We start from the raw sequence: 19,395 nt of genomic DNA on the forward strand, positions 1-19,395 counted from the left end.
GATTAAGTCAATACATATAAGTAGAGTATTTTTTTTCTTTTATTAACTTGCTAAAAAACGACAAACTTATATATGGAGTAGTACATATAAGCCACTGTCAAAAATATAACTGCTTTGTAGGTTAATCCACTGTTGGACATATATGTCTTTCAACTTTGCGAGATATGTGCCGACCAGATATGTATTTTTTTATTTTCTCGCACAATAAATCCACTCAGCCAAGAAAATGTCAAAAGGCCATCGCATCACACTGATCCACATGGTTGATATACCCACTCGCAAGGGCAGGAACCTGGCTAAACACATATGAGGCATTCTAGCTCTGTGCCTTGCCATTGTCTAATTACAAAAGATAAACCACAAAAGATACGATGCGATGCGAAGCGCAAATCAAATTAACGACGCTCCCACACGCACACAAATGCAATTAGCAGGAGTGTGAAGGACCTGCAGGATGTGGGTACCGGGTGGAGATGGAGGTGGATGGTCCTATAGGTGGATGGTGCGCTAAACATCGGCGATGAGAGCCAGCTGCCATGGGACTGGTCTATTAAAAAGTTTGCCGCTAAACTTTTCAGCTTTCATCGGGGTCGCCCGTTGCCCATTAATAATTTAAAGCCAAGTTGGGGCATGAAAAGTGCAGCGTTTGCATCTCTGCAGCGCTCCATCATCCCCGCGGATTTACCGTTTTGCGTGTATTGGCGAAACTTTTAATCAGGAATTGTGTTAATTGAAAATTCAATTTATTATTGAAAAATTAATTAATGCGACTGGGCAGCAAGGACCCTTTCTATGCTGCTGACGATTGGATCGGATGGGACTAACGATGATTACAGTCATTAATTTTAATTGCATTACAATGCTGAAACGCACTTAACAAACATTTAAATTATCATTGGTGATTCCGTATTAATTACATCAATTAGGATGCGATGTCCGGTAAATGCACTTTGATCTTTTGAAATTGACACGAATTTATTTTGCCGGGTATTTTAATGAGGTTTGTTTCAAATTGATTGTTGGTTTCACTTATCAATTGGTAGACCGTTATATAAGAATTTTGCTTAGAAAGGCTTACTAATATTCGTATGTAACTTTCTTAGCCTCTAGTCTGGTTTTTTTGCACTTTGAACACACAAGTAAATATAGCTTAAGTTATTTTGTTGTTGCTCAAATTTGCATATACTTTGTGGACAGCAGTTAAAAACTTTTATTATTCCCTCTGTATAATGATTTCGGTCAGAGGTCGACCCCATAAAGTGTATATATTATGATTAGCATCAATAGTCAAGTCCGTCTGTCGGTCTGCCCGTCCGTCTGTCCGTCGGTCTGTCCGTTTCAATGCAAACTAGTCTCTCAGTTGTAAAGCTATCGGGATGATTGCCGGAGCGATCCATCCTATAGGATATATATAAAAATTGTGAAAAATATATATATATTTTTTTAATATTTTTTTCAACTCTTTGTTTTTATATTTCAGAATTTCGAATTACATATTGAAAAAAAACGGACGACTATATCATAAAGCTTATACGTATATAGTTTTATTTATCATTTCAGAATTACGAATTACTATATTATATAGCTGCCATAGGAAGGATGTCAAAGAATTTGTGAAAATAATACAAAAATCGTTATATTTTGTATCGGCAATACATATGCGCTAGTAAATTGAAATCTAGCATTATTTTAATATTTCAGTGATTACTAATACATTTTCTAAAAATCTAAAAGCCCTGTATATTCATTGCTCACATATATACGACTTGGAAGGTTATATAAACTGCCGAAGCTAGCTTATTTTCTTGTTTTTTGTTAAGTTTACTAAAACATACTCTTAATGAGATAAATTTTTTGCTATAACTTAATATCTTTCTTTAATTTATAGACTTCAACAAAATATATAATTTTTAACCTACAAAAAATAAACGGACTAACAAAAAATTGTGCCCCGGGTGAGGCTCGAACTCACGACCTTAAGATTATGAGACTTACGCGCTGCCAACTGCGCCACCGAGGCCTTAGAACAACACTGCGCCGAATCACCTTATCAGCCAGGTAAGAGATTTAAATTTAAAGAATGTCTTCCTCATGGAATGCAGAGATAAGAAGTCACCTTTTATGTGTAGTCTCATAAACAACTTCAGTAATTTTACAAAATTCTCATTTTTGATGATTTGGCTTTTAAGAAATTATAAGTAGTATCTATTATATGATACCGGAGGACTAATATACTAACCCATTTAAATTTTTTCTTAGTATTTCGGACATGCAATTCAGCAGAGTTGCTAAATTTTTGACGATGCCTTTAAAAAACGAGATAATACCCAATCATAGAAATACATGCTGATTGGACGTTATATTGAATAAGTTTTGGAGCTATGCTATATAATCGGCAGGGGGGCATATTCTTTTTTCGCCACCCCGAAACGTACGATACATTTTGACTCACCTGTAGTATGCTTGTTTTGCCGACCCCAGTAGCCCCCAAAAATGCGGCTTTAAGGGGGCCCTGCAGCCATGGCGGCTCCGCACCACCCTCCAGAGTGATGCGCTATGCCGAAATGCACTTATTCTGTATATGAAGCTCCATTTCAATTGAGATCTTGGTTGTGTTCGCTGCTGCTGCGGCTGTGGCTGCGATGGCGGTGGCTTTGGCTTTTGATCCTTTGGCTCCTGCTGCTGCTGATGCTGCTGCTCCTGTTTTGATATTGCCTGCTGCGGTCCTCGCACTATCACCGACATAATCAACGCTTCGTGTGCTACCGATCAATAGTTTCTTAGAGTTGGTTGGCGATATAGTACTACTCCACATTATATTGTTATTGTAATTGCTTATAGTATTATTGTTATTTTTCTGCTTGAACGACGCCAGCTTGACTGATTTAGCGGAATTGGGGGAATAGAAGTAAAAGTCGAGGGGTGAAGCAAACTCAAAGCCAGGCAGCAAGCTTTAAAATTAGTTGCAATTCGATTGGCAGATGTTCTTTGTTGTTGCTAAATGATTCCATAAAATTGGCTGAAAGAGAAGAAAATGTTTATGTTTTCATAGGTACAACAAAGTATAAAAGTAGTTGAATGCATCTATTTGTAATACAACATATTTTAAGTCATGTATCTTTGGAACATTAATTTTATTCGATTGAAACGCAAGATTATAATTTAAATGGCTTTCCCAAACAATCTGGCAGCTACATTGAAATAAACACAAATCAGTGGCAGTGAAATAAATTGGAAAAGTGACGGCGAAAAATCGTTTTGCGAGCCCCAAAATGATTTCGTGCCAATCAGCCTGAATTCGGCTAACTAAATTTATTGAGTCGCCAGCGGATATTGCACATTGATTTCAGTTTAATAACATAAATATTGTTTGGCCCTTCCCCCATCCCCTTCTGTTTTTTCTTCTTTCTCCTCCGGGTCTCTTTGCATTGCCAATAATAAATTTCAAATTTCACATTTCACTTCCGCTGCACAACGGAAGTTGATTTCTGGCTCTCGTTTTCGCCGAGGGCGCATTTTCTTACTGCCTATTTTTCAGAAAACGGAAAAAAGCACACAAAAAGAAAAACATTAAGTGGGGCGTGAAAAATGTTGGGCAATTGTGTTTTTCGTTCCCAGTATTTCGTTTGTGGGTGGACCGCTTGTAAATTACACCAGAACAGATTTATAATTAGAAAAGTTTCGAAAAATGAGATTGAGGCTTGATTAACGCCACTTTTAGGTTTTGAAAGCTCGTTAAAGTTCTTTTAAATTGCCCAGAAATCGTTTTTGGGGTTTTTATGCGCAGGACCCCCAACATTTTGCGCCTCCTCTTAATTAGTTAGACATCTGCCAACAGCTTCATCCATCATCCATCATCAGGCCACTCATCGCCCCCGCCGAGCAGGGAACTTAATAAATTTAATAACCGCAAAATATGCCGGGAGCGAAATGCGTGGAGACAGGGTGCTAAAAATGCCAGACAGCCATCGTTGGCGTATTTATAGCCCACATCTTCATCGGAATCAGCATCAGCTTCAGCATCCGCCCAACGCCCACATCCTTCGCCACATCCTCACATCTTCCTAGTCACCTACCGAAAAATCATGCGTCATCGAGACGACGCCCACACCTAACTGGAGACGTATGTATTGGATCCCTATAAGGACGCCGGGAGCAAGACGAGGCGGCTGATTTGATTTGATCAGATATGATTGAGAGCGGCCGCCAAGGGCACGGCTTAAACGACGCCCTCACAGGCAACCCGCTGAGAAACCTCGGCCCATCGTGAGTCACTCCGAGAAACGATTTCGGCACCCAGATGAGCTCTTAAAGTCGAGAAGCTGATACCCTACAGTTACATAAATCATGTTTTAAAAACACCCTCATATAGAATAAATTTTAATTTACTTAAACAGTTCATATTAAGTGAGAAGAAACAAAAGTACAAGATATTCCTAACAAATACGAATGTATTTCGGTTTAACATCTGAAGCTTAGAAAATGGTTAGTTAGGAATAGTTCGATGTTTATAGGGTTTTTGGTTAAAGGTTAGGTTTTCAAGGATATTGAAACTCTCTTTTCTTACTTGAAATAATTAAGGAAAGATAACGTTCTTTACCGTACCATCGTATTTTAAATATAAAATGTATAAAGTCCTAACGTAAAACGTGTTTAAAAATTCAAAGACTTTCATGTAAAAATTGTAAAACAATTATTAAAAAATTGATGTTCTTGATAGGGCTGCAAGAAATCGGCATTGCTTAAACCACTTGCAAATTTGCATATCCCTCGTAAATCGGAAAGTTATTTTCCAATCGAACCCCTAGTTCACGGTGGCAGCCCTAGCACTTTGATTAGATTCCGGAGGCCGAAGTAAATTTAATTTGGGACAAACACATTTGGTCGGGCATGTTATGGCGTTCGGAATGGTGAGGGATGCCTTTGTCTCCGGCCTCAAGACCCTGTTCATACGCCCCGTGGCCCAGTTGATTGATACGCTCTCGGCGAGCGACGAAGTACGTAAACAAGTGCCGGAGGCTGAGGTTGAGGTGGGTGAGGTGGTCGGGCCGAGGTGTGTGGGCGTGGCCCGGAGACACAAATCCTGGCAATTGAAAACTTTCCACTTTTGGCAACACTCCAAGGCTCAAGCCCGTCCTCGGTCCCGGAATCAAAGCCAGACAATTGTAGCCCAGTTATTGTGTGTTTTTCAGCTGTGTGTATTGTAATGCTTTTAGCCGCCCACCCACTCGAGCCTTTTCCAGCGCTGTTTATGCTGACAGGCTCACGCAACCTGTTCGCCTCGAGTTTCCCGACTTTTCCGGGTCCGAGTTCGACTTCCGAGCATTTCATGGCCTTTGTTTTAAGGCCCGTTTCCTCCGCCGTTCTTTGTTTGCGCCCAGAGCTTTTTATGCTACGTGCCACTAAAATTTTATTGTTTTATTTATTGTTTGCAGAGCTACTTGCCACAGTTGCGCCGTCCCTTCCCCTCTGATTGCACTGAATTAAGCGCTAGCAGTAGACAATCAATTACAAGTTTTACCCATTTTAATGGCGGGCTTCGAGCCTCAGCTTTTCATTTTCAACCAGCCCCAAAGTTGCCTGCAAAGAATAATAAAAGTACGGACCGACAGGAAGAGACTTCGAAGGACCTCGAAGAAATATGCCAAAGGAGTGGCAACTATATCCCCTGTCAACCAACTATGTATTTGGGGCAACCTCCTGCGACATTTGGCGAATAAAGAATGTATCCCGCAGATGGGGGGGACAGAAAGAACGTGTGAATCTGCATATGTGGGCGTGTCCTGTAGACAGGCGGAAATGAAATGTGTGACACTCGATGGCAGCGAATGGCAGCTCTAGGCGGATATTGATTTCGGTGGGTGTACACAAACTGTGTCAAGAATGGGAAACATTTACCTTCATGTCGGTTCACAGAAAACGGAAAAGTAAGCTCCGTGTTGGATATAATGTCAAATCAATGTTTTCACCGAGCTCAGCGTGTTTGATTCAGGATTTTACAATGCTGACTGCATTTTACAATTTTTGTAAATGGTCATACATAGATAAAACTGACGAACTTTGCATTGCTGCCTACCAATTTAAATTGTGGTAATTAAAAATCCAAGTCCAGGCCATAAATTCTTGAAAATATGTATATAAAAGACTACCCTTCCTTATAATCCTAAAGCTTTTAATTATTACAAATGAACAATAGGAATCGCCACTAATAGGAACCGCAGCATGCCTTCCGCAATAAGACTTTAATGGATTGCCACCCTTTTCTTAATTATAAACTCGGTCTTCCATCCTGATCCGCTCAAAACTAGCTAAACAAAACAATTTGCGCCCTAAGCTCCGACATTAATTCAAATTATGACGAGAATAAAGCAAAACAGGGCGTTTAATCAAAACGCTTAAGTGAATCCTTCGGAAAGGACGGCGTGGCTGGAGCCAAAGCGATGACTCGACTCCCAGGAAGGCACTACACTTCATGTCATTTGCATTTTAAGCACATCGCTCCAGTCCCTCGTCCTCTGTCACGTTCTACCCCGCCAGCTAAGGGCAGGATTCTGCCGCTGCCTCAGTGCGTATTTCATACAAGCTAATTTTTTTACGATTATATGCGCTTAATAAACGCCATCGCCCGTGGAGCTGCGATGAGGGATATCAAGGAATCTGAGCGCAGAGTCTCGGGCATCTGGGTCCCATCCGCATTCTTATAGCCGTAGCCCCACCCACGGCATTCTGGATCCCCCGTCACGTGCTGTGCCCACTGCTTAGCTGGGGCATTATCTAAGCCAGCGCACCGGAAGCGATGGCAACGCCATCATCACCAACACCAGTACACATAACGAACAGGGCAGCGGAAGTTCCCCCACACACACACACACTGGACCCACTCACACTGGACCCACACGCACCCATGCTGGGGGCAAGGAGGCAGATAGTGCCAACTCCTTTTGACTGGGGTTTCTCCTTTGTTACACTGGCTAACGGGGCATACTTGACAGGATCTCCAACGAGGCGCTCTGGCACTTCAAAATGCTGCAAAGGAATCTATAAAAGATAGCTTTTAATATTTAAACATTTGAAATGGGGATAGTGCCAAAAGAAGTGTCAACTTCCTTTGCTATTTTATACCTTGCATAGCTTTGAGAGATTTATTTTCCACGATGAAAAAGTGACATTTTATATAATACACGTTCAGACTGCAAAGTAATTGTACTAAAATTTGGAAACTAACAGAAGGAAATGGGAAAAACGTTTTGTTTATGTTGTGTATATGTGTTTCCATGACTTTATCCCCATTTAATGAATGGCCAAATTTGTATGCTTATTTCGTTATTCACTTTTCCTGCTTTTTTAGAACTGAGTCACATTTAAAATGAACCTAACTTACTTAGAGTTCTTCAACAACTTAATTTAAAATCTTTTAAGACACAGAAACAAGAGCTTAAGCTCTGCAAACTCCCTCATTGTCATTTGTGGAGGTCCCTGGTGTACCTTCCCTGTATCCGTATCCTGGTTCCATATTTGCAGACGCCTCGGTGAAAACACTTAGGCTCTGTCAATGTGTTTGGATTTCGTTGATATCGGTTTGCACGTGTAATAAGAGCACATATATGTACATGGCAGTGGGTTTGGGTGGAGAGGCAACTACAGTTTTCCGCCGATTGACTTCCTTTTGCATACATTTATCCCGGCGTCCTTGAGAGGTGGCTTCTGTCGCCGTAAGAGCGCGTTTTGAGTGTTCAGCAAATATGCGAGTGCTTGGCAGGGCTTACCGCAATGGAGATGTGGCCACCCCACTGCCGGAAAACCCAATTGCCACGCCCATCTTAAGCCCACCTCGGATTCAGTTTACTTCTCACCGTATTTCGCCCAGCCTTCGGTTAGCTGGGTGGGGAACTTAGCACTGTCCGATTCGGACTCAACTTCTGCTCGAAGTGCACCGCCAAATGGATTCGCATTCGGTTGCCTTACCACCTCCCTCCCTTCAGGCTCCTCGTTCTTGATCTCCGTTTGGGTAAAACTTTTTCAATATTTCAAGAGATTCCGTGTTTTATTTATTCCCTATCCTCAGCTGCAGCTTTATATAATTGAGTGGAAGGAAGCGGCTTTAACCGCACGAGTTAACCGAGAAGAGGTGCTGGACTTCTGAATAGAAGTATTCCGATCGGGCTTCTCAGGGTGGAGATACTTAAGCAGACTTTAAATACTTTCCTGATTTCCTTGCAACACGCTAGGTAAAATATATGCCAATATACAGTGTTACGGCCAACATCTCAATGTCATGTAAAGGTTCTAGTTTCCTAACTGTCAGAAAAAGTTAGTTCACTCAATATGATATTATTTTATCGAACAAGAAATTTTTAAAAAAGCATGTTGTCGGCTTGACAAACCTTAATTGAGGAGTTGGCGAACGTATTTTTGTCAGCTTCGATTTGTCGACCGATAAATTGAACTAAGACATTGACCTCTACACAGAAAAAAAAACGAGCCAGGATCAATTTGATATGCGCATGGTAAATTTGTGTTTTTTAGACACATATCATTTTTACCATTAAATAATGTCGAATTGATACCAAAAATTGTCAAGTTGTCGATTTCTCTCATTTCGGAAATTCTTTGACATCGAAAAAGAGAGTGGAAGCGAAAAGGATATATTCGAAACTCGAATTGGCCTACTTCGATCATGTTGTCTCGCTTGCACGTACATACGTTTTAGTGGATTTTTTGACACTTGAGTTTTATTGTGAAGCCGGTCAGACGTAAATTGTCAGTGTTTTTTTCTTAGCGCAGAACAAGGAAAAGGTGAGTAAACTTAGTGGAAAAAACTAAAACCGTGTGCGGTTTTCTGACTGCCCTACGACAACAAAAGCACGTGCAACTATTTATGTACATACATACGTATGTATGTAAGCGTGTGTATGTGTGTCAGCGTGAATAAAATTTATAAGTATGTATGTCTATCTAACATTAAACATTATTGCATTTAAACATAAACATATTTTAAAATGCGCTTAGATGTACATGCCTATTCATTTTTGTTATACGCCGCCCTGCAAAGTCGCTTCTCATGTACATATGTACATATGCATGTATAGACAGATGCACGTGATTTTCATTGTTTTTCTTAAAATTTTGCATATTCTTCAATGTCTTTTAAATTTGTTCTTATTACTCAATTAATTAAGGTTTCAAATTTTAGCGAGCACTTTCAAGCTTATGTGGTGGATGCCAAACTGGAATCTTTTAAGATTATATAAAAACTATAATTATAAGTTAATCACAATTAAGAAATTTGAGTTAATAAGTATACATAAGTACGAAAAAAAGACCCAATGTAAATATCCTAAAATAATGTGTTAATTAGATATACTGTAAATATTTTGTACAAACTGTAAATAGGTAATAAAACGTATAATACAAAAATTGGTATATTATTTTTTATTTAAATTTGTCTTTGACATTATAATATCAAATTAACAATAATATCAATTTGGTATTTTTAATATCCAATGTACTACAATGTACATTTGAAATTATAATATCAAATCTACAATAATATCAAATTTACAATAAAAATATTTTAAAAAATTGATACCGCTTAATGTAAAAATGATATTACCGAAATATCGTTTTTACCATTTCGAACATATCAAATTGATATGAGCCGTATCAAGGCCGAATTGATACTGAATTTCATCAAATTGACCATCATATCATATCAATTTTTTTTTCTGTGTAGTTAAGAGATTTCAGTCAGATAAACACTAACATGAAATTAAATATCTTAAGACAGATATCGAGCCTTAATATTTTAAACGTAAGATAAAGTGAAAAATAGTAAAGTGGTTTACGATAATATTTATCCACTTAATTTAACACTGTGGGCACGTAACAATCAAATCAATTTAAATGTGAACTTTGAGCAGAGCACATTTTATTAACATATTACCCCACTTATCGAATGATTCGAACTTTCCAAAGTGATCCAATTATCATCAATAACTTTTACGCTCCAATTAAGCATAATTTGGTTATTGTTCTTGCGCCATAAACTAAGAGGATAATAACTCTATCGCTCTGCGCTCTGCGAACATGTTCCTCACAATCGTCCAGATGGCAGTACGTGCTGGCATAATCATACGGATGCCGGAACAGCAATTGCGGATCATAAAACCTGTTCCAGCCTGGCACGAGGGACCACTATGGATGGCCCCAGAGGATGTTGACAAGTGGGCACATGTGGACGTGAGATCCGAATAAAAGGCTCAATTCTCGCCACGGACACGCACCGGAAAAATCAAATGGAAAAGGGGAGTTGGGAGCTGAGAGTTGGGGGTTGGGGGTGTGAAGGCAGCAGAAATCAGCAGAGAACTTCCACGTTGATGAGCCGGATTCATTTCGTTTGCGTGCCAAAGTCAACGGAAGGTGCGAATTGGATTGGGGGTGTCGCATCTGGGTTCGGGGCGTCCTCCGGCCGCAGAATGGAGGCCGTTCGGGCAGGAAGCAATACGAAACTTACAGTTGACATGAAGGACATCATTAGCAGGAGCACGGTCCTTGCCCCAACAGGCGGCTGTCACTTGGCTCGGAAATTACGCATATCCTTTGAGAAATTGTAGCGGAAAACGAAATAATGAACTCAGAGCCCCCAGTTGCAAAGTTTGCCGAGTCGAACAGAGCCGACAAACGGACCCCACCAACTATGGCAACACTTGAGGATTGTGCGTCGTGTTGTGTACACCGGAATGGCAAACTTTGCGCCAAGTAGGTGAGAGAATCCTGATTGCCAGGACATTCGGGAATGCCTCGGGATTAGCCTGACCCATGTCGGTTAGACGCAAGCCGGCTTTGGCTAATGTCATCAACTGACATGTCACTCAATCAGGGAAAGCCGAGGGAAACCCGATAGCGCCACACATCCTTGCGAGGAAGAGGAAGAGGAAGCGGAAGCGGAGGAGGCGGGGGAAGGACCTCGACGCTATGAGCTTATGCAAAATTAAATCATTAAAATGCAAGACAGATGAAATTTTCTTAAACTGTTTTGCGCACGAGTTGATGCCAAAACACACATGCCAATGCAAACACGCACCCACACACAGACACGCCCAATGTCCTTAAACACACACACACACACACACACACATGCCGCGTGCTTGTGCCTAAGTAGATATTTCATCGGATTTTCACAGCAGCTGAGATAAAAAATGAAGAACAGGAAGCGGGGGAAAAAAACACACAGGGCAGCAAAAAATTTAAAACGTTTTGGCACTGCGGGGGGCGTGGGCAAGATCCCCTCGTTAATGGCCGGGGTCATGTTTTGACCTGGTTGACATAAAAGCAGCAGGCAGGAGTAACAACAACATCGCCAGTCACATGCGTGAAAGCGTGAGAGATTTAAATTAAAGCCTGGCAAGGCGAGATGGAAGTTGTTGGATAAGAGTCTCTTTAAATGGCTGGGTAAACACAAATCAGTTAGCACATGTATGTAATTTAGGAAAATAACTTAAAAAGTGATGTGCAGCTTAGTTCTCTTTCTTTGTTCTCTAAAAACAAGAGATGATTGAGCCCAATTTAAGCCAAACTGCTTCAAAACATATCGAGAAGTAAAATGAAAGTCTTTAAGGGCCGTTTTCCCGAGTGCCAGTTAAGATGAGAGTTGGCTATCATTATTGCTATTAGATTTGTATACAAATACTATGTACATTATGTACCTGTGTACTTATCTTCAGAGTAACCTTCCACATAAACGATAGAGAAATCCCAATTTCCTTAACAGGCACCTTATCTGTTTGATTAATGTTACGTTTCAGGAGCAAAGATTAATCTGTTTTTAAACGCAGACTTGGCACTTGGAGATATTAATAAACGGATATCGAGTAGAAACCACCCATATGCGCCTACTTTGTGGCAAGCGTATGCTAAATGTCTGTTTTTGGGCTTAGCTGGGTCCTGAGATGTGCTTAACTTGAAGGGCCCACCCCAGATCAGGGAGATTCCAGCTCGGAATACTCCTTCCACCGCTCTACCACCCAGGAAACAAGTGAGTGCATGTACATGTTCCATCCGAAAGCCTAGACATCGCAAGGCCACGACTAGGCAGTTGAGAAATTAAATTCTAGTTACGCCCTTGGAATTTAAAAATAGCAAACAATCGACGGGCTGGATGGGTTTCGGGAATGGTGTTGGTATGGGGAGGAGTGGGCTGAAGGACGCTTGGATGCGGTTCTTGAACGTGTTCAAATTGCCGAAACGCGTCGAAATTATGTTAATGTTGTATGTACGTGTCCCGAAGGCGGCCAACAAATTGAATATGTATTTAAGCTTTTGGGCGGGTGGTGTTGGTCGGGAGTCGGTTATCGGGAACACGTCATTGTTTAATCTATAATTTGGCATCTATATCTCTATCGCACAAGGCAGCTGGGAGGTGGAAAAAAGTGAGTTTCAACAATTTGGCATCTCATTGTTTGCCTTTGTCATCCTTACATTTTTCATGTCTCCGCTGATGTTTGATGTGCGCAGATATAATGTGTATATAGGGGTAGGCTTGCCTGCTTAGCAATTCCTGTTCATCTTCCGCGTCGCTTTTAATGAGTTTTTGTGCAAGAATTTTCGTACCCCCCGCATTCCGTCTGGAACTTGTTGGCAACAATGTCAGCGAAATTGTCGCCGCCTCTGATAATCAGGCGAACGCCCTTCGAAGTGGGCGTGGGCGTGGCCGTGACGCATTGTCACGATGATTATAATTTCCATTAAGGCAATTTTGTAGGGCTGCCATGGGAGGGAGCTGAGCAAGTCATATCGAACTAATTTGCATTACAAGGCGAGAAGCAGCAAGTGCGAAAAGTCAAGTTCATCGGAGGAGAAGAAATATGGCAATTGGAACCAGAGGAATCCGTCATACAATGGTTGTTTCACTTAAAATTTGAGTAAAGTAAGCAATATAAGACACATATGATATAATTTAACTGTTTAGGCACGATTATAACCCTTACATTTTTCTGGTATTAAGAGTAGGTAAGTTAATGCTTACTGTTCAAAGCATATAACTAATTAAACTAAAAACACTTAGCAGCTGTAGGTTACCCTAAAAACAGATGATGAACCCTGCAATTATTTATATGTATTATGACTTTAAAGCTTTGAAATATTTATAGATGCTCTCGCACTTTCAAACCACTTCCATTGTTGACGGATCGAACAAAAACTTTTCGGCACACCCGAAAAGGCGTTTATGCCAAGTCGAGGCAAAATAGAAGACAGCATCCCGATCCCAAGACAACCCGACACACATTCGCCATGTGGCCGCAGAACTCCAGCTGGCTGGCAAACGAGCGTGTATGTAAATGATTCAGCTGTCCAAAAAGTTTTTAAGGCTTCAACCGAACAACAACCGAACAATTTGGCGACTGAAGAGGAGAAAACTATGAAATATGCGGAGCATGTGCCGACAATTTGGTCATAACCTTTGACAAGCCATCATAAAGGATTACGGGGCGTGGCCAAGGTGGGGATAAGTTTGGAGGGGACTTATGTTTTCAATTGCCAGGGCAGGAGTGTGAGAAACGAGCCATTGATGGGACACTTGCAAATTAAAAACAAGATGCGATAAGTGGCAAAAAAGAGTAGAAGTTGGGCATGTTTATAGGAAAAGTGCGCCGTCATTTTAAATGACTAATCATTACAGGCTTCATGATGAACTTTTCCAGCATTCAAAGTTCAAAGAGCGGCGGGGAAGGGGTGAAGTGGTTGGGATTGGATAGTTATAGCATTGCTTTTTATTGCCGCTAGCTGCTGTGGCAGTATTTTAATTAAAATTAATGCGCCATAAGCCTTAAATTAATGCCACTCTTCCTAGAGCCTCTTGCAAAGCAACCATAAAAGCAGCAGTATTGCATGCGGGCTTGGAGCCATAACTGCTAGATATGTGGGATACGGATAAGACGGGGAGGTGCCCATGTGAGTGGTCGGGACTAACGCGGCTTTGTGGGCCTGTTCCCGGCTCGTCTCCCATCCGCTTGATGTGCTCATTCGCATGGCATAAATAAGGGCTTATGGCCGGATCCTCGCATTTAGTTGTCTGGATTGTCGCTACTCCAGCCGCAGATGGACCTTCCCCGAGAACTGCGGAAGTAAACTCGACATTACAATTTGTCAAGGTGGCCAATTAGTTTGTTTTATGGCCGCTCATAAGCGAAAAAATATGCAGATCAGATCGACTGACCCGTAAATTGTAATGTTTATGTAATACAATTTTGGGAAACAAAGTAATAATATTCATACAGCGACAAAAGTATGTCAATGGCATATTGGGAGCAAAGAGGAATCAGTGATTCAAACTAAAACAGAACCTAAAACGTTTGGAACAATTATATTTAGCACAGCTTTTATGTAAATGACAACTGCGCCTAGTTTGCAAAACTATTTTGCCATTCAAACTCTGCATTATGCGCGGTTTTCCATTCACATACTGCTTACCAAACATTTTTGGGACGAATCCAGCGGAATTTGGGCTCGGCAATTTAATTATGACTGCTTACAATCGGATTGCCCATAAATCTAATCAACTCAGAAGCATTCGAATGGCAAAATAGATAATAGAGGGGTGCTCCAGAGTTCGGAATGTGGCATTTCGGGACAAAAGCAAACTATTTTTCGTCCTCACTTTCCATCGGAGTGGGTATGAAAAAGAGTAGATGGTAGGCGGTTCAAATTCTCCTAATTGAAAGTGCAGTTTGCAGAGCCCGAGTGGCAAGTATTCCAGGTCCCCGTTCGAACAGACAGCCGAGCAATTCAAGTGACTGGCAGCTGTGATGCACATACCATATTTGATGGCGATGTCTGTGGTGGATGTGAAGATGATGGAGCCAGTCAGGTTACGTAATCAATTTAGTAAATTAATCCGGTTCCTCGCAGAACATCCTCGCCACAGGACGAGCTACATGTGCGATGGCAGCGAGATTGCCGGTTCGACAGCATAACTTCGCTACAGCTAATTGGAAAATAAGTGCCAAAGTTTATTAAACTGCCAAAAAATGGATGAAAACAACCGAGAAAGAACGAAAACTTGCTGCGAAAACAATTTCAGCTGAATGGTGGAGCAAAATGAAATATTTCCAACTGACACTGAAGACTGGGCGTGATGTGGGACGGCTTGGATGTGCGGTGATTTCATTTCTCTAGCTGAATAAATGCAAAAAATTCCTGACATTTAATAAAGCCTCAATATTGAGTTTAATTAAAATGGTTAAGCCACTGCTTTATTAAATAAATGTTTTATGCGGAAAATATTCTATTAGATCGGAGACCTGGGAAAACTCACTCATACTTCACATCATACCTATCAAAAGTGGCAACAATTGAATGCCAGAAACATTTCTCCTCTGCCAGCGTAGAAGTTCGGCAAAGTCCCCAAAAACGCATGGCAGAACCGGAAAGGAGGCGTGGCAAGGACGAGAGGCGTTGGCAGAGCAGTCCCGACGCCAATCCCCCACAAACCCAGATCCGCACAGAGCAGCCTCATCCACCACCACCCTATAAGCCACAACGTAACCATGACAATGTCCAAAGATCCCAAAGATCTTCGGAAGGGGAGCAAGCCATGCCGGAAATCATAGTGGCGGGGAAGTACCGCCTGCTGAGTCGCATTGGAAACGGATCCTTCGGGGAGCTCTATCGGGCCGAGGGCCTCAAGTACGGCGAGAAGGTGGCCATTAAACTGGAGAGCGCATCGGTCAACTATCCCCTGCTGCCCCGTGAGGCCAAGATCTACGAGGTCCTGCGGGGCGGAGAGGGAATCCCCCACGTGCGGCACTTCTGCACCGAGGGGGTGTACAATGTCATGGTGATGGACCTGCTGGGTCCCACCCTGGAGGATCTCCTGAACCTCTGCGCGCGGTCCTTCAGCATGAAGACCACCCTGATGCTGGCCGACCAGATCCTGGCGCGCGTGGAGCTGCTCCACCGCAAGTGCTTCATCCACCGCGACATCAAGCCGGACAACTTCCTGATGGGCCTCGGGCGCCACTGCACCCAGGTCTTCATGATCGACTTCGGGCTGGCCAAGAAGTTCTACAGCCTGCGCTCCCAGAAGCACATCGGCTACTCGGAGAAGAAGGACCTGGTGGGCACGGCTCGCTACGCCAGTGTGCGGGCCCACTACGCGGAGCAGGGTCGTCGGGATGACCTCGAGTCCGTGGGCTACTTGCTGCTCTACTTCCAGCGTGGTCGTCTGCCCTGGCAGGGCATCCGTGCCCAGTCGCAGGTCCAGAAATACGAGAGGATAGCCGAGTGCAAGGCGAAAATGTCGCTGCAAGCCCTTTGTGCCGGCTTGCCCACAGAGTTCTACGTGTACCTGAAGTACTGCCGCAAGCTGCACTTCGCCGAAAACCCGGACTATTTCTATCTGCGTCAGCTTTTCGTAGTGCTCTTCAAGAACCAGACGTTGTTGAATGACTCCCTGTACGACTGGCTGCTTTTGCAGCAGGAAACGCAGACTCCGCAGGAAAAGCAAGGGGGTAAAAAGGTCAGGGAGCGGGTAAGGGATAAAGAAAGAGGTGGTATTGAACGGAATCCTAACAGGGATAGGCAGCATCTTCGAGATTCGGCAAGGAATCGAGATACAAACCGGGATAGGGGGCTGGAGCCGATTGAAAATACGACTAGGGATGGCGAACGCAACGGAGTTCGGGGAAAGGGCTGTAACCAAGAAGACAGGTCCCCAAAGAAGGATCGCCAGGCCTGCTGCAGTTACCACCTCCGCAAGAAGCGCGTCCGGGACCGAGATCGGGATCGGAGGCTGGAGCAGCAGACTGAGCGGAGGATTCACCCGGAGCCGCAGGAACCCCAACGGATGCAGCCCTGCCTTTGATATTACGCCGTTTGTAAATGTCTCTGTGCGTTAATTAACTGCCGAGCAACTATATTTAGCATGACTTAACACCTTTCCCATCTCAGATCCTTTGTTTGGCGAATCAACGGCTCGGGTAATTGGCAAGGACTGCCAGGGCACACAGCTACACAGCTGGTAACGGCAAACAATGGGGCGAAACTTTGTGGGGCGTCCTGTACGGAGAAACCGATACCCTAAGTACTCGATGGGCATAGTAGATAATGAAAAGTTGTTGGATGTTCTCAACAGCTCCTTGCTACGGGAAAGTTAACAGGGGCTAAGTAAATTAGGTTAAGTACACTAAACCGGACTCATATTCCATTAGTACGCACCACAGGGAACTCAAAATATGTTTGTTTAAAAGTTTCGGAAATCTTGAAATCAAAGAATTTAAAAAGGTTCACGATTTTGGTTAACTATATTTGAAAATCATAAAAATCTTGATTTCGTGATTCAAATTTATTTTAAGCTTATCAGTATCGATATAAGCCAACCCGGAATACAATGATATTATGTCTTTCTATCATTGTATTGCGCGCTGATTTATAATCATTTCGAATGATCTTTATAAAATGTACTACTAAATTGCTAAAAATATGTGTTTCAAACTCTGATACTCTTAAGATTGAGAAAGTTTCCTGGGTAAGTATAACGAGCACACACAGTCAGCCAGCTCATATGAGTCTTTTACAGCTGGGATATTAATAAAGGGGTTAATTACTGGCCAGGCCAGGACACGTTACGGGATACCCAACATGACTTGGGGATGTGCGCCAGAGGAAGGCGAAAGCTGAGTCCGGAGAACATATAAAAGATTCCCCCGGTGGCCTGGAAGGAAATAGGGTCGGCGCAGCCCAGGCAAAGTAGTTTGCTCAGTCGCGTTGCAATAATGCGGACTACAGCTCATCCGCACGGGTCCACAAAAACACCATCAGCCCACAAGCACACACAGATGGCGTATTAACTATTTGCTGGCCCAAAGCGATTTTTGCCCAAGGCCTCGGATCCGGCGGCAATGATTATTCGGGACTGGGCGTGAGGGTGCATAAATCTATAAATAACTCGACTAGCCCTGACTACACTGGACAAACCAAAAGGAACTCAAACAAAACCTAAGTGATCCCGGACTAAGTAATCATGCCTATAATAACAGGTTTTGATATGTTCAAGAAATTAAGTGTTTCCCGGATTTTTGATGGTAAGAGCGATTTGCTTAACAAAACATGTTGATAATCTTTTCAAATTTTTACTGAGACTGATATTAAAAACTTTTAAATGGGAATCCGATTTTTTATTAGGCTTTTTCCTCCTCAGTTTCCTCAGCTTAATTGCTAAACAAGTTAAAACAACCCAGTTAAAAGCTCCCCTTTCTTAGCCAACGTTTTTTCTCCAAAGTCGGTTTTCGCGTGTACGTGGCGCAGACGATGCCACGCCTATTTAACATCCCAAGTTTTGAGCTGGAACTTCCACCCAAGATACTCTGGGGCGACTTGCCTAAGAACTTGAATGCATGCCTAATGTCGAAAACCTCACACCACAAAAGGAGCACCAACACACTCACAGTCGAGGCGGCCAAACCCACACTCATACGCGTTTCCATACACGTACAAGGCGCGCTGAAGCGTAAAAATATTTGCGGCTTTTGGCTTCGGCTTTCTCTTTTCTCTTTCGGACCGCCGCATTTCAAATTAAGTTAATTTTTTCGTTGAACAAAATGGCTACAAATCTGTGTTTTATTTATAGGTGGCTCTGACCGAGTGAGCAGACACATTATCGAAGGCAGCGAACTCGGACAGGGTCCACTGATGGGTCCTCGATGAACCCCGGTGACATTCAAATTGGGCAGTTAACGGAAATTGTGCAATTTGTGGGTCAATGCCAAGTGGCGATAGGAATCCGAGTATCAAGTGGATGAGCATGGACATGTGAGTGGGTCCGATGGGACCATCATACTTATGAGTGCCCCGATGGGAAATAACATGAGGCTGTGGCAACGTTGCGTATGGGCAATATGAGCATGCGTTATATTATTAGGTTGAGTAGTTGTTAATCTTTAAGCAGCACAACCACAACCACATATATAGAGTCCAGGGCGACCCAAATTTTCTACTCAAGGTGACTTGTCTAATTTAGGCATTAACTTACAAAATGTATATATGTCCAAAGGTGTGGCTTTGAAAGACACATTTTCTTTGGCTGGTCACTTTGAGCAATTAGCTATTACAATTAATTTTAAATAACCTGGCTCATTAAATTAGCCACAAACGATGGCCATTTATAATAATTATAATTTAATCAACGTTTCATGCAACTAGCAGCACATTTCTGTGGGAAATATTTTGTGCCTTGTGGCCAAAAATAAATGAGACGACAAAGTAATTAGAATATTGCATGTGTGGCAAGCATTAATTATTCAGATGCGCCATTAAAATTTATTGCTCTACCGAAGTCCTTCCATCAGAAATTGAGCAAACGGCGCAACTGGTTGTATTTTACTTCTCCGATTTTAATTG

General features: G+C 42.4%; 2 protein-coding genes and 1 non-coding gene across 4 annotated transcripts in view; 1 reads left to right on the plus strand and 2 right to left on the minus strand.

Annotated features, from left to right (window-relative positions):
• Positions 1–19,395, minus strand: part of LOC119561013 (ras-like protein family member 10B) — a 45,997-nt gene that overhangs the window by 17,079 nt on the left and 9,523 nt on the right. Inside the window, 1 exon segment of the mRNA XM_037874833.1 lies at positions 2,453–3,019. Coding sequence (XP_037730761.1) covers positions 2,453–2,815 — 363 coding nt within the window. The 5' untranslated portion in view covers positions 2,816–3,019.
• Trnam-cau lies at positions 1,948–2,020 on the minus strand. The gene has a single exon. It is a non-coding gene; the product is annotated as a tRNA-Met (tRNA).
• Positions 15,310–17,382, plus strand: LOC119561007 (casein kinase I). 2 transcript variants are annotated; one of them, XM_037874827.1, is made up of 2 exons: positions 15,310–16,886; positions 16,948–17,382. In XM_037874827.1, exon 1 carries the CDS (start codon positions 15,413–15,415, stop codon positions 16,859–16,861), a length of 1,449 nt encoding a protein of 482 aa, XP_037730755.1. In that variant the 5' UTR covers positions 15,310–15,412; the 3' UTR covers positions 16,862–16,886; positions 16,948–17,382. The 2 variants fall into 2 exon arrangements, with proteins under 2 accessions (XP_037730755.1, XP_037730756.1); XM_037874828.1 differs by lacking the exon at positions 16,948–17,382 and having other exon boundaries at positions 15,310–16,516; positions 16,573–16,703.

This window comes from Drosophila subpulchrella, unplaced genomic scaffold (assembly GCF_014743375.2).
Source record: "Drosophila subpulchrella strain 33 F10 #4 breed RU33 unplaced genomic scaffold, RU_Dsub_v1.1 Primary Assembly Seq354, whole genome shotgun sequence".
NCBI lineage: Eukaryota > Metazoa > Arthropoda > Insecta > Diptera > Drosophilidae > Drosophila > Drosophila subpulchrella.